The sequence below is a fragment of the Oncorhynchus clarkii genome, chromosome 9 (genome assembly GCF_045791955.1).
Source record: "Oncorhynchus clarkii lewisi isolate Uvic-CL-2024 chromosome 9, UVic_Ocla_1.0, whole genome shotgun sequence".
Lineage (NCBI taxonomy): Eukaryota > Metazoa > Chordata > Actinopteri > Salmoniformes > Salmonidae > Oncorhynchus > Oncorhynchus clarkii.
In genome coordinates, this window is record NC_092155.1 from 28474180 (window position 1) to 28497139 (window position 22960).

Below are 22960 nucleotides of genomic sequence, written 5' to 3' on the forward strand. Positions count from 1 at the left end.
GTTCATTTTAGCATACTTCAAGACGTAACAGTGCATTCTGTTTCACTTCAACATGCAATTAGCCTGTTGCGTGTTTACCTTTTCGAAGTCGCCGGACTGACTGTATGCGAACAGCAGTATCTTGCTCACTCACTATTGGTTCTTGTTGTCGGGAGTTGGCAAAGGTAAACAATACAATGCTATTTCACGTCCCTGCTAAGAATATCTTCTAGGATTACATAATTGCTGTTCTAGTCTAGAACAGATCTGTTGAGTGACAACCCTACTTGTGTGACACACATGTAGGAGGTTGCTGGCTGAGGCTGGAGACAAATTGAAGTATTATGCCCTGGTGGTTGCTAGGGCCACACCCTCCATTGATAGGGCCCTGAAGACTGTAAACACAGAAGAAGAAGAAAAATGCCCCAGCTGGGTAATGTTCAGTCAGAGTAAACGTTTTGAAATGGGGATGTACAATCTGAACTTGTCCAATAAGAAATGTTGTAAAACGTTTTGCTATGATATGCCCTACTGAACATGCCCAAGCTGATGTCTCCCATACTAGAGGAACTATAGGAGGCTTCCACTCAGGCCGTAGCAGGGAAGTTAGTTTGTTGACGTTGATCCGATTATGGAGCTCATTCTCTTCCTCTGAGATGTCTGTTAGTCAGAGCACTGAACAGAGTCACAAGATGTAGGTTTTTGCCCAGGCTGAAGCCCACCCCCCCTTCTCTGTTTTTTTTCACAGCGGTGTGTGTGTGTGTGCTTGTGCATGCATGCGTGGGGGGGGGGGGGGGTGGTGGTGTGTGTGTGTATGTATTTCTGATGGCTCTAAAATATAGCCACGTTCCAGACAGCCTAGCCTATGGACTAAAAGCATTTATCAGTATTAGTATGTGCATCGATACTGTTCATAGTATGTGCTTACATTCAACATGACTGTGCCATGTTATAGCCTGAAGGAACAGGATGCACAGAGAGCTCAGTCCTGTAAACGATCCTGCGCTAAATACCGGTATTTTCCTATGTAAAGAATACCTCAGACTCCAGTTGCGGCCTATTTTGGTCCTATTATACGGGTTAGGAAACCAAATACTGCATTATCAATGGAAACACTGGTCGACACTGAAGTCCCTACTTATGTACATATGTAGTGTTTATATACGTCTGTACAGTCATTATATGTTGTCCTTTCTCTACTTACAGGCAACCAGACAAACTGAGAGTGGTATGGACCAGGAGAAACAGACGAAACTGCACCAAGGTAATATGGGGAAAGCTAATTTCGTTCAACAAGTAGAGGAGTGGCATGTGTAGCCTATTTGTCGAACACTTGTCATCATGATGAAGTCTGAGAAGGCACCAAAGGTATGTAGCCTACCTGAGGGAGTGTAGCCTGTAAGGGGAATGGTCAGATTTTCTTGTGTCTGAGGAAATGGAACCATCTAGATGCAGAAGTGTATAGGTAGGAGATTTGAGCTAAACCATAGATACATCTGCCTTTATTCATCACAGTTATTGCTTTATTAATCCCATCACATGAACTTCTAGTAACATTCAGCACTCTATGAGACACACGTGGCTTATTCAATATAAAATGCATATGGTCAGCAAATGCTCTGGTCCTTTCCCTGACCTGGGCTTTCCAATCCTCAGCTGCATGGATGGCAGCCGGGCATCAAGAACCCCTACAGGGGCACGGTGGTATGGCAGGTGCCCGAAAACCTGGACATCAATGTCACACTTTTCAAGGTATGGCATCTCAACCCTAGGAAGATGTGTGTGAATGATTGGGAAATCATTTAGATTCATCTGCATTTGAAATGTCAAAACATTGTTTCCTTATTCTCAAAATCTCTCACATTTAGGAGCCGACTGCAGACGAATTTGAAGACAAGGACTGGACGTTCATCATTGAGAATGTGAGTGAATTAATGTTTCCATCAATTCTGAATTCCATTTTTAGTCAAGGCGGATTCATGGAATACGTTTGACAGAGCTGTCAAGGATGACATGGTACATGCTACCCAAAAATGTCCTGAATTAAAGCCTCTTATATACTGTGAAGTGAAATACATTGGATTAAAAACAGCATTTCTTTGAAAACATACGATTGGCTAATGATCCCTGTCTTTTGTCATTCTAGGAGACTAACAAGGGCCACAGGAAGGTGCTGGCATCGGTGGACGTCAACATGAAGAAGTTTGCCAGCGCCACGCCTGCCCATTATGACCTGACGCTGAAGCTCAAGCCTCTGTCGGTGAAGGTGGTGGAGGCCACGCTCAAACTGACCTTGACCTGCGTCTTCCTCAAAGAGGGCAAGGCCACGTGAGTCACCATTTATCTAATCAGTGAAGTTTATCATAGGTTTACCATACTATGTTAAGTTGATAATACGGTAAACCTTTAAATAGCCTTATGTCAAGAAGAGAGAGGTTGAGGTACTAAAACAGGGGTGTCTAACTTATTTTGCCCCCGGAGAGGGGGGGCATTTCATCTTCAACCACGAGGTCAGGAGGGCCTCACGGATTTTGCCGTTAAAATTTGCAAAAAATAGTCCTCTATCCATTGTTTTGGGAATTTCCAATGCTCCTTGACTGTCTAGTGATTATTAACGAGCTGGACTGTCAAGAAACTATGAATATAGGTCCATTATAATTTCTACACAGTTTCGATTTGGTTTTAGTCACTATTTTTTTTTCTCCAAAATATATACTGTGTGTGTACATACAGTGGCAAGAAAAAAGTATGTGAACCGTTCAGAATTACCTGGATTTCTGCATAAATTGGACATCAAATTTGATTCATCAAATTTTCAGCTAAGTCACAACAATAGACAAACTAATAACACACAAATTATTGTATTTTCTTGTCTCTATTGAATACATCATTTAAACATTCACAGTGTAGGTTGGAAAAAGTATGTGAATCCCTAGGCTAATGACTTCTCCAAAAGCTAATTGGAGTCAGGAGTCAGCTAACCTGGAATCCAGTCAATGAGACAAGATTGGAGATGTTGGTTAGAGCTGCCTTGCCCTAATAAAAACACTCACAAAATTTGAGTTTGCTATTCACAAGAAGCTTTGCCTGATGTGAACCATGCCTCGAACAAAAGAGATCTCCAAAGACCTAAGATTAAGAATTGTTGTCTTACATAAAGCTGGAAAGGGTTACAAAAGTATCTCTACAAGCCTTGATGTTCATCAGTCCATGGTAAGACAAATTGTCTATAAATGGAGAAAGTTCAGCACTGTTGCTACTCTCCCTAGGAGTGGCCGTCCTGCAAAGATGACTGCAATGAGCACAGCGCAAAATGCTCAATGAGGTTAAGAAGCATCCTAGAGTGTCAGCTAAAGACTTACATAAATATCTGAAACATGCTAACATCTCTGTTGACGAGTCTACGATACGTTAAACACTAAACAAGAATGGTGTTCATGGGAGGACACCAGAGAAGAAGCCACTGCTGTCCTAAAAAAACATTGCTGCACGTCTGAAGTTTGAAAAAGTGAACCTGGATGTTCTACAGCGCTACTGGCAAAGTATTCTGTGGACAGATGAAACTACAGTTGAGTTGTTTGGAAGGAACACACAACACTATGTGTAGAGAAAAAAACAAAAAACATCAAAACCTCATCCCAACTGTAAAGTATGGTGGAGGGAGCATCATGGTTTGGGGCTGCTTTGCTGCCTCAGGGCCTGGACAGCTTGCTATCATCAACGGGAAAATGAATTCCCAAGTTTATTAAGATATTTTGCAGGAGAATGTTAGGCTATCTGTCCACCAATTGAAACTCAACAGAAGTTGGGTGACGCAACAGGACAACAAACCAAAACACAGAAGTACATCAACAACAGAATGGCTTCAACAGAAGAAAATACGCCTTCTGGAGTGGCCCAGTCAGAGTCCTGAACTCAACTCAATCCAGACATCCCAAGAGTATTGCTGACCTTTGTAAAGAGGAATGGTCCAAAATTCCTCCTGACCGTTGTGCAGGTCTGATACACAACTACAGAAAACGTTTGGTTGAGGTTATTGCTTTCCTTGTTTTGAAAGAAAATCAACATTTTTGTTCATTAAAATAACATCAAATTGACATCAAATTGATCAGAAATACAGTGTAGACATTGTTAATGTTGTGAATTACTATTGTAGCTGGAAACGGATGATTTTTAATGGAATATTTATATAGACGTACAGACGCCCATTATCAGCAACCATCACCCCTGTGTTCCAATGGCACATTATGTTACCTAATCCAAGTTGATCATTTTAAAAGGCTAATTGATCATTAGAAAACCCTTTTGCAATTATGTTAGCACAGCTTAAAACGGTTGTTCTGATTAAAGAAGCAATAAAACTGTCCTTATTTCGACCAGTTGGGTATCTGGAGCATAAGCATTTGTGGGTTCGATTACAGGCTCAAAATGGCCAGAAACAAAGAACATTCTTCCGAAACGCGTCAGTCTATTCTTGTTCTGAGAAATGAAGGCGAGAAATTGCTAAGAAACTGAAGATATCGTACAATGCTGTGTACTACTCCCTTCACAGAACAGCGCAAACTGGCACTAACCAGAATAGAAAGAGGAGTGGGAGGCCCCGGTGCACAACTTAGCAAGATGTACATTGGAGTGTCTAGTTTGAGAAACAGACACCTCACAAGTCCTCAACTGGCAGCTTCATTAAATAGATGCAAAGAAAAAGCCATATCTCAGACAGGCCAATAAAAATAATTATTCTACAATGTAGAAAATAGTAAAAATAAAGAAAAACCCTTGAATGAGTAGGTGTGTACAAACTTTTGACTGGTACTGTATATACAGTGCCTTGCGAAAGTAATCCATCTTCCCATCAATTTTAACCATCTTCCCTGTCCCTGCTGAAGAAAAGCAGGCCCAAACCATGATGCTGCCACCACCATGTTTGACAGTGGGGATGGTATGTTCAGGGTGATGAGCTGTGTTGCTTTTACGCCAAACATAACGTTTTGCATTGTTGCCAAAAAGTTCAATTTTGGTTTCATCTGACCAGAGCACCTTCTACCACATGTTTGTTGTGTCTCCCAGGTGGCTTGTGGCAAACTTTAAACAACACTTTTTATGGATATCTTTAAGAAATGGCTTTCTTCTTGCCACTCTTCCATAAAGGCCAGATTTGTGCAATATACGACTGATTGTTGTCCTATGGACAGAGTCTCCCACCTCAGCTGTAGATCTCTGCAGTTCATCCAGAGTGATCATGGGCCTCTTGGCTGCATCTCTGATCAGTCTTCTCCTTGTATGAGCTGAAAGTTTAGAGGGACGGCCAGGTCTTGGTAGATTTGCAGTGGTCTGATACTCCTTCCATTTCAATATTATCGCTTGCACAGTGCTCCTTGGGATGTTTAAAGCTTGGGAAAACTTTTTGTATCCAAATCCGGCTTTAAACTTCTTCACAACAGTATCTCGGACCTGCCTGGTGTGTTCCTTGTTCTTCATGATGCTCTCTGCGCTTTTGACGGACCTCTGAGACTATCACAGTGCAGGTGCATTTATACGGAGACTTGATTACACACAGGTGGATTGTATTTATCATCATTAGTCATTTAGGTCAACATTGGATCATTCAGAGATCCTCACTGAACTTCTGGAAAGAGTTTGCTGCATTTAAAGTAAAGGGGCTGAATAATTTTGCACGCCCAATTTTTCAGTTTTTGATTTGTTAAAAAAGTTTGAAATATCCAATAAATGTCGTTCCACTTCATGATTGTGTCCCACTTGTTGTTGATTCTTCACAAAAAAATACAGTTTTATATCTTTATGTTTGAAGCCTGAAATGTGGCAAAAGGTCGCAAAGTTCAAGGGGGCCGAATACTTTCGCAAGGCACTGTATATATATACACACACAGTTGAAGTTGGAAGTTTACATACACCTTAGCCAAAATCATTTAAACTCAGTTTTTCACAATTCCTGACGTTTAATCCTAGTAAAAATTCCCTGTTTTAGGTCAGTTAGGATCGCCACTTTATTTTATGAATGTGAAATGTCAGAATAATAGTAGAGAGAATTATTTATTTAAGCTTTTATTTATTTCATCACGTGTGTGTGTGTGTGTGTGTGTGTGTGTTCTTACTCAAACCACCCTGTACTAAACAGTTTACCACATTATGTAAAGTTGAAAAAGCCTTGAGCCAACTGTCTTTCAGTTAAATAACACACTGTGCAATACAAGTAGGTATGTAGTGGATAGGTACAGTATATAAACGTTTGAGTTGGCCATTACTGACCTGTATACACTTGTATAGTGAGTTGATGATGTTCAATGATTAGTCATAAACTGTCATTTAGACAATTTTACTGTTTTGGGACGAGTCATAAGGCTCGTTGCTTCCTTTCTCCTCTACAGAGATGAGGACATGCAGAGTCTGGCCAGTCTGATGAGCCTGAAGCAGAGTGACATCGGCAACCTGGATGACTTCAACGATAGTGACGAGGAAGAGGGCGGAAGAAGAGCCAGCATCGGAGCTAGCATGGGAGCCGCAACTCCCGTCACAGGTAGTGGTCTCAGCAGACATTACACAAGTCATCAGTGTTTCCATGTTCCGAGATCTAGTCTAGGTTAAGAGAAAATGTGTCAGGGACAGAGACACTCAAAATGCTATGGTCTGGAATACTGCCACGCTGATAAATACAGTAGCTATATACTAATCTTGCATACACAATGAAAAAGCAAGTCTATTTATCCACTTCATGTGACAGTGATGCATATACAGTTGAAGTCAGTAGTTTACATACACCTTAACCAAATACATTTAAACTCAGTTTTTCACAATTCCTGACATTTAATCCTCGTAAAAATTCCCTGTCTTAGGTCAGTTAGGATCGCCACTTTATTTTAAGAATGTGAAATGTCAGAATAATAGTAGAGAGAATGATTTATTTCAGCTTTTATTTCTTTCATCACATTCCCAGGGGGTCAGAAGTTTACATACACTCAATTAGTATTTGGTAGCATTGCGTTTAAATTGTTTAACTTGGGTGAAACATTTCAGGTAGCCTTCCACAAGCTTCCCACAATAAGTTGTGTGAATTTTGGCCCACTCCTCCTGACAGAGCTGGTGTAACTGAGTCAGGTTTGTAGGCCTCCTTGCTCGCACACGCTTTTTCAGTTCTGCCCACACATTTTCTATGGGATTGAGGTCAGGGCTTTGTGATGACCACTCCAATACCTTAACTTTGTTTTCCTTAAGTCATTTTGTCACAACTTTGGAAGTATGCTTGGGATCACTGTCCATTTGGAAGACCCATTTGCGACCAAGCTTTAACTTCCTGACTGATGTCTTGAGATGTTGCTTCAATATATCCACCTAATTTTCCATCCTCATGATGCCATCTATTTTGTGAAGTGCACCAGTCCCTCCTGCAGCAAAGCACCCCCACAACATGATGATTTTACCATGATGTCAAGCAAAGAGGCACTGAGTTTGAAGGTAGGCCTTGAAATACATCAACAGGTACACCTCCAATTGACTCAAATGATGTCAATTAGCCTATCCGAAGCTTCTAAAGCCATGACATCATTTTCTGGATTTTTCCAAGCTGTTTAAAGGCACAGTCGACTTAGTGTATGTACACTTCTGACCCACTGGAATTGTGATACAGTGAATTATAAGTGAAATAATCTGTCTGTAAACAATTGTTGGAAAAATGACTTGTATCATGCACAAAGTAGATGTCCTAACCAACTTGCTATAGTTTGTTAACAAAACATTTGTGGAGTGGTTGAAAAACTAGTTTTAATGACTCCAACATAAGTGTATGTAAACTTCCGACTTCAACTGTAGAAACAGGTAAACAAAACTATCATAGGAGATGTTTACTTTGCACATATGATTGCCAGCCATATGAGGTGTGACTTATTCTATTTTAAGCATTTATGTTTAAAAACATTGCTCAATACACCAGCATAGCATGTTGCTCCACTCTCCAGCCTCACACCTATGTCTCAACTACGGTGGCCCAATTTCCCTGTTCTACATTTTCCCTTTCAAATATATGAACGCCAAGAAACTATCTTTCCACGTCAAGCTTCCCTTTCCATAGTATATCCATTTAATTTCCTTCCTTTTATTTCCTTTTCCTTTAATTTAATATGTTCCTTCCTTCCTTCCTTTTACTTTGAAAGCCTCCACAAGAAGAATACGTGATCAGGCATGGAGACCTGTGATTGACCCAGAGGCCACAGGTAACTTCTTGTTTCCTCCCCTGCTCCCGCCTCCTCTGAATCCCGATTGGACTTTTCCCCCTATCCCTTCTCCTTCTATATAACATCCCATCCCTCATTTGAAATGATGATATTCATGGGTTATAAGCATTTGTCTAAATAATGATCATCAACCTATATACATAATTTGTGTGGTTTGATGAATCATATTTACAGTGAGGGGGAAAAAGTATTTGATCCCCTGCTGATTTTGTACGTTTGCCCACTGACAAATAAATGATCAGTCTATAATGTTAATGGTAGGTTAATTTGAACAGTGAGAGACAGAATAACAACAAAAAAATCCAGAAAAACGCATGTCAAAAATGTAATACATTGATTTGCATTTTAATAAGGGAAATAAGTATTTGACCCCTCTGCAAAACATGACTTAGTACTTGGTGGCAAAACCCTTGTTGGCAATCACAGATGTCAGACGTTTCTTGTAGTTGGCCACCAGGTTTGCACACATCTCAGGAGGGATTTTGTCCCACTCCTCTTTGCAGATCTTCTCCAAGTCATTAAGGTTGACGTTTGGCAACTCAAACCTTCAGCTCCCTCCACAGGTTTTTTATGGGATTAAGGTCTGGAGACTGGCTAGGCCACTCCAGGACCTTAATGTGCTTCTTCTTGAGCCACTCGTTTGTTGCCTTGGCCGTGTGTTTTGGGTCATTGTCATGCTGGAATACCCATCCACGACCTATTTTCAATGCCCTGCCTGAGGGAAGGAGGTTCTCGCCCAAGTTTTGACGGTACATGGCCCCGTCCATCGTCCCTTTGATGCGTTGAAGTTGTCCTGCCCCTTAACAGAAAAACACCCGTGTGGGATATTTATAGATGGGTTTCAATTGTGGGTCACTATCAATAATGTCCCAGTGCTTTCTGATAATGTCCTTAAAATTCTTTCCCCAGTGGTGAGTATCGGGTGAAGGATGAGGGGTTGAAGGTGTTTGGTTGAAGGCTTTCCAACTGTGTTAGCCCATCAAAACGGTCATTGGCATGTTTTACCCAATTGTCTTTGTACCCCATTTCATTAAACCTTTGTGTGAGGTCTGTGGCCTGTTTTTGGTAAGAAGCTTCATAGCTGCATATTCTTCTTATGTGGCTGAACTGACTTCCAGGGAGACTTATAATTGGATGTGGATGAACGCTGTCAACATACAGTATATATATTTTTTTTTAACTTAAAAAAAAACATTTTCATCACCATGTTATTTTGATTCATTTATTCATTCCATTTCATCCTTCCACAAGATATAGTCCCGACACAAATCTAGGGTTGCTAGAGACGCGACCCAGTCATTCAGTCTTTTTGTTCTGTATCTATGGATGCGACCCAGTCGTTCATTCTTAACTGGCTGGCAATGTTCTTATACCTTGCTTGCTAGCTAGCCAACTACGGCTAACTTACAGTCACGTCCAACATTGCAGCCAGAATAACAGCAAAGTAGCTGCATTTGCATTTGTTTAAGCTGTTTACTAGTGACATTTATTTGGGTACATCCATAACAATGAGTTAATGAGGTGCGATTTCGCCTGACATAGAAAATGTGCTCACTCGTCAGGGCACTGTTGTTCAGAGGAGCTAGCCAACAACACAGCTACAGTAACACAATCACTGCAAACTGAAGCTGGAAAGAGTGCAAATTAGCTGCGTTTCGTTTTACCTTTTTTCAATTGACCTTTTTTTGTATATATCCATAAAAATGATGCCAGCTGTTTTATTGTTTTCGACTGGCGGCCACGATGGAGAGTTTGGAATCTGATTGATTGATTGAGTGCTTCTGTGGACAGGTGTCTTTTATACAGGTAATAAACTGAGATTAGGAGCACTCCCTTTAAGAGTGTGCTCCTAATCTCAGCTCGTTACCTGTATAAAAGACACCTTGGAGCCAGAAATCTTTCTGATTGAGAGGGGGTCAAATACTTATTTCCCTCAATTAAATGCAAATCAATTTATAACATTTTTGACATGCGTTTTTCTGGATTTTTTTGTTGTTATTCTGTCTCTCACTGTTCAAATAAACCTACCATTGAAATTAAAGACGGATAATTTCTTTGTCAGTGGGCAAACGTACAAAATCAGCAGGGGATCAAATACTTTTTTCCCTCTGTATTAAACCGAATGGATATTAGACAATTAGGTTTCAAATGAAGTTGTATACCTCATTACATTCTCATATTAAATCAGATACTCTCTGCAAGGGTAAAATAAGCAAACAAATGACCAGTCGTTTAAATCACTGTTTGAAGTGATGGAATCTGATAGATGTTAAAATGTATGGTTACACAATACAGAGTCCTAAGGTGTCCATAGGAGCTGAGCTTTTTTATTTTAAATTCTTCTCATGTACAGTATCAAATGTACTGTAATTAAAATGTGGGACTGAATGCTGGGGCCTAACCAATAATTATTGTCCCTGGCACATAGAAATTGGAGTAGGGTTTAATCATTGATAATGAAGAGTTACAGTGTGAAAAAACGGGAATTCAAGCAACTGTACAGTTTGACTGTATGGTATGAGTATCCAAGTACTATCACTCTCCATTGCTTATATGCTTTCAATCTTCCCCTCTTCCCTTTTCTCACTTCCTCTTCCCTTCTATTTTCACTTCTGTTTCCCCTCTCTTCTCTTCCTCAACTGAATCTCACTTATCTTCTCATCTCTTTGGTCCATTTTTTTTTTACACCACTTTCTTTCTCTACTTTCCCTGCTGTTCTATTCTGTTTTCTCCTGCATCTGTCCTCACTTTTATCCTTTGCTCCTACTCTCTTTTCCATCTTCCTTTTTCTGCCCATCGCCTCCCCTCCCTCCCACCCCATCCTCATCTCTCACCCAGCTGCCAGTAAGATGGATTGGAGTAGCTCATCTGGCACTGTGTCTACCATCTCACTTCTGTCACGCCCCCCTCTGCCCGTACCCCTCGACCCCTCCGCCCTGCCTCCCGCCCCTGCCGCCCACTCCCGACTCACCACTGGCCCCGCGGGCACCGCTCAGCAGCCACGACCCTCCCCCTATGCCTACCAAGTGCCAGCCTTTGTCCGCGCCCACCCACCTGCACTGCCCAAAATCTTCCAGCCCGCTGCTGGCTCAGGTACCGGCAGACTGACTGACTTACAGACAGACTGATTCACAGTGATAAAGCTGAACTAAATACATTTCAAGCTGAAATCCGCACAAGGTGAAACAGCGCAACTGTTCGCCCCCAGCACATTTGTTATTGTTTTGATGGTGAAACGTAGGAGATGAGCATCCAGCATCGTGGTAAAAAATGTTTTTGCAGTACATACTCTGCTGTTCTATCGCACGTGCAATGATGTCTGAGGGGGGGGGGGACTGTCTTGTTTTGAATTTACTTTGTTGATGTAACATCACAAACGGACGTGGCAGTTTCACCAAGTACGGATTACAGCTTTAATCATAGGCTACCCCTATTGTAATAACTAAAAGGTCAAGTAGCAGCTTTTACTCAAGGTAAGGAGGGATACCCAAATGTTTGATTCTTTGAGTTTTGTTGTTTGGGTATTCTGACTCACGGGAACACAGTAAAGGGGTCATTACCATGTTATGCCATGTACAGTCAGGTCCAAAATTATTGGCACCCTTGAGAAAGATGGGCAAAAAAAGACTGTATAAAATAAATACAAATACTGAGCTATATTCTAAATTTTTTGGAAATTATATTATTTTATACTAATAGAATTGCTCAGAGAAAGAGATTTTGTTTAACAAGTAAGCTTTTTTCTATAAAAGATCGGGCTCAAAATGATTTGCACCCGTTTTCAATTGCTTTCAATATCTCACCTTGCGAGGATAACGGCGAGGATAACGAGACTTTTTCTAAAATGTTTTGAGATGGGAGACGACATTGGGAGGGATCTTAGACCATTCCTCCATACAGAACCTTTCCAGATCCTTGATATCCTTCATCGGTGTTTATGGACTGACCTCTTCAATTCAAACCACATCGATGGGGTTCAAGTCCAGAGACCTAGATGTCCATTGCAAAAGGTTTTCTGTTCAATTAACCATTTCTTTGTTGGTTTTGATGTGTGCTTGGTGTTATTGTCTTGCTGGAACATCCACTTCCAGACAAGTTTCAGCTTCCTTGTAGAAGCAACTAAGTTTTTGGCTAAAATGTCCTGGTACTGGGTAAAGTTCATGATCCCGTTGACCTTTACAAAGGCCCCATAACATCAAAGAGCCACCACCATATTTATGTAATGGGTTTTTTTCTGCATATGCAGAACTCAGCAAACTTTAGGCGTCATTTGCTGGATGACATGAAATTAGAGCTCTTTGAATTGAAAATAGCAGTCCATAAGCACAGTGTCACGCCCTGGGAGAGGCTTTTATTCTCTATTTTGGTTAGGCCAGGGTGTGACTAGGGTGGGCATTCTAGTTTCTTTATTTCTATGTTTTCTATTTCTTTGTGTTTGGCCAGGTGTGGTTCTCAATCAGAGGCAGCTAGTTGTCTATCGTTGTCTCTGATTGAGAATCCTATTATTATTATTTTTTTTTGTGTGAATTTTTACCCCTTTTTCTCCCCAATTTCATGGTATCCAATTGTTGTAGTAGCTACTATCTTGTCTCATCGCTACAACTCCCGTACGGGCTCGGGAGAGACGAAGGTTGAAAGTCATGCATCCTCCGATACACAACTTAACACAGCGCGCATCCAACCCGGAAGCCAGCCGCACCAATGCGTCGGAGGCTACACCGTGCACCTGGCAACCTTGGTTAGCGCGCACTGTGCCCGGCCCGCCACAGGAGTCGCTGGTGCGCGATGAGACATTCCTACCGACCAAGCCCTCCCTAACCCGGACGACGCTAGGCCAATTGTGCGTCGCCCCACGGACCTCCCGGTCGCGGCCGGTTACGACAGAGCCTGGGCGCGAACCCAGGGACTCTGATGGCACAGCTGGCGCTGCAGTACAGCGCCCTTAACCACTGCGCCACCCGGGAGGCCTTGAGAATCATACTTAGGCAGCTTTTTCCCACCTGTGTTTTGTGGGTAGTTGTTTTCTGTTTTGTGTCTGCACCAGACAGAACTTTCGTTTTGTTCCATTTTGTCTCAGTGTTCAGTTAAAATAAATGATCATGAACACGTACCACGCTGCGCCTTGGTCCACTCCTTCTTCATGCAACGATGAGCGTTACACAAAGATAAAGAGTATCAAGTATGGCAACAGACAAACAGAGAACACAGGTATAAGTACACTGGGGAAAAACCGCTGGTAGGCTTGACGAAAAACTAAACGAACTGGCAACAGACAAACAGAGAACACAGGTATAAGTACACTGGGGATAATGGGGAAGATGGGTGACACCTGGAGGGGGGTGGAGACAAGCACAAAGACAGGTGAAACAGATCAGGGTGTGACAGAAATATAGGTTATATGTTGTCATGAGTCTAAGACAACCCCATCTGTTTTGCCCCAGAGATGGGCACGTGTTGCTTTTGACCAACCCGTCTATAGAAATGTATTGAAAACAGGGCTGCCAATCATTTTGACCCTTATCTTTTTTAGAAAAAAAGTGAATTACTTGTTAAACAAACTCTCTTTCTCTGAGCAATTGTATTAGTATAAAATAATATACATTTCCCATTGTTTTGAGCATATATATAGCTCAGTATTTGTATTATTCATTATTTACAATCTTCTTTGCTCATCTTTATCAAGGGTGCCAAACATTTTGGACCTGACTGTATCTTTCTATGGTCTGAAGCACCCCCTGCTGTTTACGTCAGTAAAGCTATAGCAAGATTGGGAAAAACATGTCGACACATTCCTTGAGGAATGAACTGAATGTCCTGAATTATCTTGAGTTTCTAGAGACACACAGGGGTCTGGAATAATTATTTTCTACACTGATCGAAATGCCAGGCATTACATGTTTATTGCAGAGATTGCCAGAGGTAATTGCTTAATTTCCATAGCAACTGCCTTAGCTCGCAGTGAGTTTCTTCATCAAAGCGGTGTCATACTGTATTTATGGTTTCTGGCGTTGGTCCATGACTGTTGCTAGGGAAGTGAGATCACAGTTAATAGTTGTGGAGTAGTTTAGTTTACTCAGGCCAGTTTCAAGAGAAAGCATGTTCTTTTTTACATTGATTTTTTTTAAATTTTTTACATTTAGCCATGCTGAATGACACAATTGTTCTACTCTCTGCACTGGTCAAGCTTGATTCTAATTTCTCAACCCCTCTTTACTATGCTTTCTGTTTCTCACTGTCTGCCCTCTCCCTTTTCCTTCACTCCTCTCTTTCTTCCTCTACTCTCTCCTCTACCGTTTTCTCTCAGTGCCCATATCTGTAGGCCGGAGGCCCTGTGGCTTCCAGACTGACCCGGCCCTTGACCCTGCCAGTCTTGCTGAGGGCCGTGTGGCCCCTGGTCTCCCCACCTTCTCTCCATCAAGACCCCTCTCAGCCTCCTTCACTGGGCCTTCCTCCTCTTCCACCTCTCCTCTCTCCTCTTCACCCTCTGCCCCATCTGTCTTTCCACCTCCCTCTTTCTCTGATATTCCACAGACAGGTACTGCATGCACAGAAATTGATGGGATAGTTTCAAGGCATTTGTCATTCATTTCAATTTACTGCATGGATGCAATTTGTCTTTGATTCTGTAAGTTATCTCTTTTGTCTGTAGTTGCTGTTCATCACCATCCTCTTTCCTTTCATCTTCTCTACCCCCCACATTCTTCTTTCCATCCTCCTCTCTTCTCTCAGCCACCTATGCTGCTGCTCGCACCAGTGCTTGGAGACCCCAGAGCGTCCCTTCCTTCTCATCCTCCTCCTTCTCTTCCACCACTATCGGCACCTCCCCTCCTACTTCCCAGCCCCTTCCTGTCCCCTGTCGGCCCAAAGCATACATCACCTCCCTGGCAGAGCCGGGCTCTGCCCTCACTAGGCCTACCAGCCTGCCCTCAGCCCCTGAGACAGGTACGACACAGGCATAAGGCAAAAGCATATGGAGTGATTTCAGTGCCAACAGAAATGATATTTAAATTCCAACATTTTGAATTTGTATTAGGATATTGAATTGAAATGTAATATTTTTGAATTTGTAATGCACAAATGTAATCATTTAATTCATAAATTGGACTTGTATTTCATGATCTGAAACTGAATTGAATGAATATTTAATTCAGTAAAATAATTCAATTACAATTTAATTTAATATTCAAATTCAATATTTATATATTCAGTTTCAATATGGAAGATATTTCATTCATTGTCTGTGTATCAAGTTTAAAAACTATATATTCAAGTTTCATATATTTAACTTCTCCAGTTTTCAAATTCAGTTCAGATTCAAAACCAGAGACAACATCCTGGTACTTTGCCAGCCAGGAAATGTGGAGGAGCACAGATAGAATCAAACGCTCTCTCTGGTAGCCAGAAGTTTTTGGCAGTTTCTGAATTTGTTTTCTTCCTATGAATTTGGCTCTAGCTATAAGCTATTAGGATTCCATTCCTGAAAGCTTAGACTCTCTGGAACATTTATTTTAATTATTTCATTTTTTATTTTATTTAACCTTTATTTAACATTTATTTACCTTCTGTTCCCATCTATGATGATCACAGGCCATGCAGGACACGTCAGAAACGATTGTCACAAAAACAGCAATTTGGCTGAATAGTTGAATAGCCCTCTCATAGCCCTTCTAAGGATACCCTTTTCACTCCCTATACAATCTTGCTTTTGTGACTGACTGGGTTCGAACCAGGGGCTAACACAGTCTTATGAGATGCATGGGACCTGGTTCTAAACCAGTCAGTCATAAGAGCAAGATTAAATAGGGAGTGGAAAGGCTATGTCAGGGCTATTCAACTATATTCTTTTAAAAAAAGCTCTTTACCTGACTCGCTTTTCAAAGATGGCTAGAATTGCACACATTTTGTGCTTTTGTAGGAAGCAACCACTCTCCCATTGTTGACTAGAAATGTGCTATATAGTGGCTTGCGAAAGTATTCACCCCCTTGGCATTTTACCTATTTGGTGCCTTACAACCTGGAATAAACATTTATTTTGGGGGGGTTTGTATCATTTGATTTACACAACATGCCTACCACTTTGAAGATGCAAAATATTTTTTCTTGTGAAACAAACAAGAAATAAGACAACATTTTTTGAACTTGAGCGTGCATAACTATTCACCCCCCCCCCAAAGTTAATACTTTGTAGAGACACCTTTTGCAGCAATTACACTGATTTACAACGGTTGTGTTTAATAACCATAAACCACCGTCAACAGAATAATACAAAATAAATGGGTAAAAAAAAAAGGTAAATACCAGCATACCGTGCACAAGCACTACAACAAACAATTACGGACAAGGACATGGGGGGGAACAGAGGGTTAAATACACAACATGAAATTGATGGAATTGGAACCAGGTGTGATGGAAGACAAAACCAATGAAAAGTGGATCGGCGATGGCTAGAAGGTCGGTGACGTCAACCGCCGAACGCCGCCCGAACAAGGAGAGGGACCAACTTCAGCGTAAGTCGTGACAAATCTTTAAGTCATGCCACAGATTCTCAATTGGATTGAAAACACTTAAACCAATGGGTGCTTTAGCAGTATGCTTAGTGTCATTGTCCTGCTGGAAAGTGAACCTCTGTTCCAGTCTCAAAACTCTGGAAGACTGAAACAGGTTTCCCTCAAGAATTTCCCTGTATTTAGCGGCATCCATCATTCCTTCAATTCTGACCAGTTTCCCAGCCCCTGCCGATGAAAAACATCCCCACTGCATGATGCTGCCACCACCATGCTTCACTGTGGGGATGGAGTTCTCGGGGTGATAAGAGGTGTTGGGTTTGCGCCAGACATAGCATTTTCCTTGATGGCCAAAAAGCTACATTTTAGTCTCATCTGACCAGAGTACCTTCTTCCATATGTTTGGGGAGTCTCCCACATGCCTTTTGGCGAAAACCAAACGTGTTTGCTTATTTTTTTTCTTTAAGCAATGGCTTTTTTTCTGGCCACTCTTCCGTAAAGCCCAGCTCTGTGGAGTGTACGGCTTAAAGTGGTCGTATGGACAGATACTCCAATCTCCGCTGTGGAGCTTTGTAGCTCCTTCAATGTTATCTTTGGTCTCTTTGTTGCCTCATTGATTAATGCCCTCCTTGCCTGGTCTGTGAGTTTTTGTGGGAGGCTCTCTCTTGGCAGGTTTATTGTGGTGCCATATTCTTTCCATTTTTTAATAATGAATTTAATGGTACTCGGTGGGATGTTCAAAGTGTCAGATATATTTTTACAACCCAACCGTGATCTGTACTTCTCCACAACTTTTTTCCCTGACCTGTTTGGAGAGCTCCTTGGTCTTCATGGTGCTGCTTGCTTGGTGGTGTTGCAGACTCTGGGGCCTTTCAGAGCAGCTGTACAGTGCCTTGCGAAAGTATTCGGCCCCCTTGAACTTTGCGACCTTTTGCCACATTTCAGGCTTCAAACATAAAGACATAAAACTGTATTTTTTTGTGAAGAATCAACAACAAGTGGGACACAATCACGAAGTGGAACGACATTTATTGGATATTTCAAACTTTTTTAACAAATCAAAAACTGAAAAATTAGGCGTGCAAAATTATTCAGCCCCTTTACTTTCAGTGCAGCAAACTCTCTCCAGAAGTTCAGTGAGGATCTCTGAATGATCCAATGTTGACCTAAATGACTAATGATGATAAATACAATCCACCTGTGTGTAATCAAGTCTCCGTATAAATGCACCTGCACTGTGATAGTCTCAGAGGTCCGTTAAAAGCGCAGAGAGCATCATGAAGAACAAGGAACACACCAGGCAGGTCCGAGATACTGTTGTGAAGAAGTTTAAAGCCGTATTTGGATACAAAAATATTTCCCAAGCTTTAAACATCCCAAGGAGCACTGTGCAAGCGATAATATTGAAATGGAAGGAGTATCAGACCACTGCAAATCTACCAAGACCTGGCCGTCCCTCTAAACTTTCAGCTCATACAAGGAGAAGACTGATCAGAGATGCAGCCAAGAGGCCCATGATCACTCTGGATGAACTGCAGAGATCTACAGCTGAGGTGGGAGACTCTGTCCATAGGACAACAATCTATATATTGCTTATATATATATATATATATTCCACAAATCTGGCCTTTATGGAAGAGTGGCAAGAAGAAAGCCATTTCTTAAAGATATCCATAAAAAGTGTCGGTTAAAGTTTGCCACAAGCCACCTGGGAGACACACCAAACATGTGGAAGAAGGTGCTCTGGTCAGATGAAACCAAAATTGAACTTTTTGGCAACAATGCAAAACGTTATGTTTGGCGTAAAAGCAACACACCATCCCCACTGTCAAACATGGTGGTGGCAGCATCATGGTTTGGGCCTGCTTTTCTTCAGCAGGGACAGGGAAGATGGTTAAAATTGATGGGAAGATGGATGGAGCCAAATACAGGACCATTCTGGAAGAAAACCTGATGGAGTCTGCAAAAGACCTGAGACTGGGACAGAGATTTGTCTTCCAACAAGACAATGATCCAAAACATAAAGCAAAATCTACAATGGAATGGTTCAAAAATAAACATATCCAGGTGTTAGAATGGCCAAATCAAAGTCCAGACCTGAATCCAATCGAGAATCTGTGGAAAGAACTGAAAACTGCTGTTCACAAATGCTCTCCGTCCAACCTCACTGAGCTCGAGCTGTTTTGCAAGGAGGAATGGGAAAAAATGTCAGTCTCTCGATGTGCAAAACTGATAGAGACATACCCCAAGCGACTTACAGCTGTAATCGCAGCAAAAGGTGGCGCTACAAAGTATTAACTTAAAGGGGCTGAATAATTTTGCACGCCCAATTTTTCAGTTTTTGATTTGTTAAAAAAGTTTGAAATATCCAATAAATGTCGTTCCACTTCATGATTGTGTCCCACTTGTTGTTGATTCTTCACAAAAAAATACAGTTTTATATCTTTATGTTTGAAGCCTGAAATGTGGCAAAAGGTCGCAAAGTTCAAGGGGGCCGAATACTTTCGCAAGGCACTGTATATATACACTGAGATCATGTGACAGATCATGTGACACTTAAATAAAGTCCATCTGTGTGCAATCTAACTAATTATGTGACTTCTGAAGGTAATTGGTTGCACTAGATCTTATTTAGGGGCTTCATAGCAAAGTGGGTGAATACATATGCATGCATCACTTTCAATGTAACAGACAAACAAAAAAACGATTTGATTCGATCATAATTCCCTCAGTTGAGCGAAACGTTGATATTGTTAACTAAAGGGGAAACTAGAAAGTTGAGTGAAGTTCAATCTCATCCTTTTCTGGGCAGGCTGATGTTTCTTCTGGGCTGCAGTCCAGTGCGCAACTTAGAGGGAACATTGCATGTAGCCTAAATCATGTGCAGTAGGGTTCCCCACATCACTACGTATGTTACTCCTGTATATCAGACAACGTAGGGACTATCCTGTTGACTGTTTTCTCTCCCTCTGTTTATTCCAATCTGAATACCCTTTCTATTCCAATATCTTTTCTTACCACCCATATACCATCCCTCTATTTCTCCCTATTCTCCTCTCTCCTGTCCCTCTTTCTCTCAAACTTGTGCCTTATGTTAATCCCTTGTTTCCTCTCCCTCCCTCCATTCTACCCCTTCTCATCCCTCCCTCACAGTACCCTGGCAGAGTGAATGGAGACCGCCCAAATCCCAGGCCCCTCTGGCCCAGCCAGCCCTCTCCCCCAAATTTCTGCACCCCTCTCCCCCTGACCCAGTGGAGCCTGTGACCCTAGAGCAGACAAAGCGGACCATGGAGACACCATGTAATCCTGCTTTCTCTCAGCTTGATTCCTACATGTCATTCTCCCTTGATGTGTCCCATTCTTCCATGTTGCAGTCTCCGCTCCCCTTACCTCCCCCTGTGCTAGCCTCATCTCCTGCATCCTCCTCTCTTCCCACCCCTGATTACGCATCTGACCCAATTGGAGCACCTTACCGCACTCTTGTGTCCTCATCCCCCCCCCTCGTAACCTCCTCTGGCTCTGATGTTCCTGTCCTCACCCCTGCTTCTGCGCTGGCCATCGTCTCTGATTCTTCCTCATCCACTCCCATTGATGTTAACCCTACTCCCATTACCTCTGATGACCCAGCCCTTGCCCCAACCGCCACCCCTGACCCTTCCCTATCCTCTACCCCTGATCTTTCCTCTGATCCCACTGTTCCCACCCCTGGGCTTCTTACTGCGTCTGACTACACCGCTGCCCAATGTTATGACCCTGCTCCTGGTCCCTCCCCTCATGCTATCGGCGCTTCTCCGTGTGATGCAGATCCTGCTTCTGCCACTGTCTCCCAGTCAGGTACAGATCTCAGTGAGATTGAGCCCAAAGCATGGACATTGGAGAAATGCTTGCCTAACCAGTCTACACAATTGTACTTTGATCCAAACTGGTTGAAACGCTTATGAATCAAATTCTTTCCTCTTTCCTCCCTTCTCCTTCTCCCCCCTGTTCTTTCTTTCCTTGTCTTCCATGTGTCCTCTCTTTTCTCTCTCTTTCTCACTGTCAACCTCAGTCCCCCCTGCTGCGCTCCAGACTGCAGAATGGATGCACCAGGTGGTTCCCACCATGGTCCACCCCAATTTGAAGAGGCTGGTCTCCCCTCCTCTGGAGCTCCCCCACTCACCCTCTCTTCTCACCCCCTATCCTGTTCCTTCTCCTGTGCTCTCTGCTGGCTCTCAGACTCAAGTCCGCACTGCCCCCCTCCCAGCACCAGTCACTACTCCCCAAGAGATAGGTATACAACCTGAGGCGACAATGTCCTCATGTTTAATAATGGGGACATTCATGATAGAAAGCTATGATGATAACATGTATTCCCTTGTCAATCTTCACACGAGAACACTTGGCCCCTAGCGAGTTGTTTTGGTTGTAAACAGTCTCTTGCTAATTGTTGTTGATTGTACGAATTTTAGGTTAGCATTAAATGTGTTTCCTTCATTCGTTGTTGGTTATTGATCACGTCACGGCTGCCAAGCTAACTCTCCCGTTAAGATAATCAAGTCTAACCTTGTCCTGTCTTTTCCCTTCTAGAGTTTCAGAGGCAGTTGAGCACTCTGACAGAGGAAGAATACACCACTGCCACAACTCCCAGTGAGTAGGACCTTAAGCAACCACAATGCCTTTTAGGAACATCCCTAAATCTATACACAGGGACAAATCCTAACTTGAGAACTGTGTACTTAACTTAAAATTATAGGGCTCAGATCTTCAAGTCAGGATTTGGCCCCACAGCCAAGACGGTGTGTACTGATGCCGTCAGATTAATCTTCATGATGTTCTCCTCTGTCATCCCTTCTAGCCCGCACTGCTGGAATGATCAGTATTGCCAATCAGAGGCCAGACCCATCAACATCCTCACTTGACCCATTGGCTAAGCCCTTTGAGACAAGAGCTTATGCGAGAAGATGGGGCGCAGACTCAATGTTTGGAATGGAGGTTGTCCAGGGAACGGCAGGGTGAGTGAATTCAAAGGTTACACAGCTACAGGGGGTGGTGCTCATTATTTATGCTTGGAATGGCTGGTTTGGTTTTAACCTGAACATCTTCATTCAATGTCGATGGTGAGCATGGTCTGTTTTTTTGTTGTTATTTTTTTGCATGATGGAGTTTTGTCAGTAAGATGACACAGTAAAGGCTACTTTGAAAGACAACAGTATGGTAAATTGAACGTATTGATAACTGTGACGAGTGAATTTCACATTCATACTAACTTGAAAAGGCCTAAAACTATTTAGTGGTAGGTCAGGAATACAGTAACCATCCGACTTCAAGGAAATGTCTTGTGTAACAATTCTTCTTGTCAATGCTGTGGTTTTCCTAGTTTTGCTGTAGTCTGTGTACTCTTCTTATTAGTTATAATGGTGACATAGATACAGTGTCTTGGATAACTGTCTGAGTGAGTTGTGTTTGAGTCTAAGGCAGCTGTCGTGTTATTGCACAAAAATCTTGTGCTGTCTGCGATCAACATTGCATCAACACCACTGCACTGAGGCTAGGTAACACGGTCAACATCGATAAATCCATGATAATCGAAAATTTCAATAAGCATTTCTCTATGCCTGGCCATGCTTTCCTCCTGGCTACCCTAACCCGGCCAACAGCTCTGCACCCCCCGCAGCTACTTGCCCGAGCCTCCCCCAGCTTCTCCTTCACCCAAATCCAGATAGCAGATGTTCTGAAAGAGCTGCAAAACCTGGACCCATACAAATCAGCTGGGCTAGACAATTTGGACCCTCTCTTTCTAAAATTGAATCCTACAGACGAAGAACCATATATGTGACAATTTTTCCATTTTAAGATAATCAGTTATTTTTATATTATTAATTGTGTGTACCACATTAGGTGTTTTATGGTTGACAAATAATTCACCATACCCATATCTTCCAACAACAATTTATATTTTTTTGTTATTTCAAAAAATACTTTTTTTATTGCCGTTTTCATTTTAAGAATGTGGAAGAACAGTATATCTCCAGTGATGATTTCAGTTTGTGGAAGAACAGTATATGTGACATTTTGCATGACTCTTGTAAGATGTCCTTTTTTAACACCTGATATGATGTTTTAAGTACTTTCAAGTACAGATGCCCTTCATGTAAATAACTTAAATGCAATATGTAGTTAATTCATTTGTATGGAGGTTCATTTAAAGGTGGTCTATCAACTTCAGCACTGATTACTTTTCTTAAAAGTTGA

General features: G+C 42.0%; 1 protein-coding gene across 10 annotated transcripts in view; it reads left to right on the top strand.

Moving 5' to 3' along the window:
• The window catches only part of LOC139416184 (uncharacterized), a 67977-nt gene that overhangs the window by 12239 nt on the left and 32778 nt on the right, over window positions 1–22960 (top strand). For 4 of the 10 annotated variants that reach the window (XM_071164543.1, XM_071164549.1, XM_071164548.1 and 1 more), the window contains exons 2-14: window positions 1186–1243; window positions 1636–1731; window positions 1848–1901; window positions 2126–2307; window positions 6366–6514; window positions 8145–8204; window positions 11064–11318; window positions 14530–14760; window positions 14955–15167; window positions 19883–20563; window positions 20778–20999; window positions 21296–21355; window positions 21564–21720. In XM_071164543.1, the coding sequence (XP_071020644.1) occupies window positions 1186–1243; window positions 1636–1731; window positions 1848–1901; window positions 2126–2307; window positions 6366–6514; window positions 8145–8204; window positions 11064–11318; window positions 14530–14760; window positions 14955–15167; window positions 19883–20563; window positions 20778–20999; window positions 21296–21355; window positions 21564–21720 (2418 nt within the window). The remainder of the gene's footprint in view (window positions 1–1185; window positions 1244–1635; window positions 1732–1847; window positions 1902–2125; window positions 2308–6365; window positions 6515–8144; window positions 8205–11063; window positions 11319–14529; window positions 14761–14954; window positions 15168–19882; window positions 20564–20777; window positions 21000–21295; window positions 21356–21563; window positions 21721–22960) is intronic. The other 6 variants (XM_071164545.1, XM_071164552.1, XM_071164544.1 and 3 more) reach the window with 3 other exon arrangements.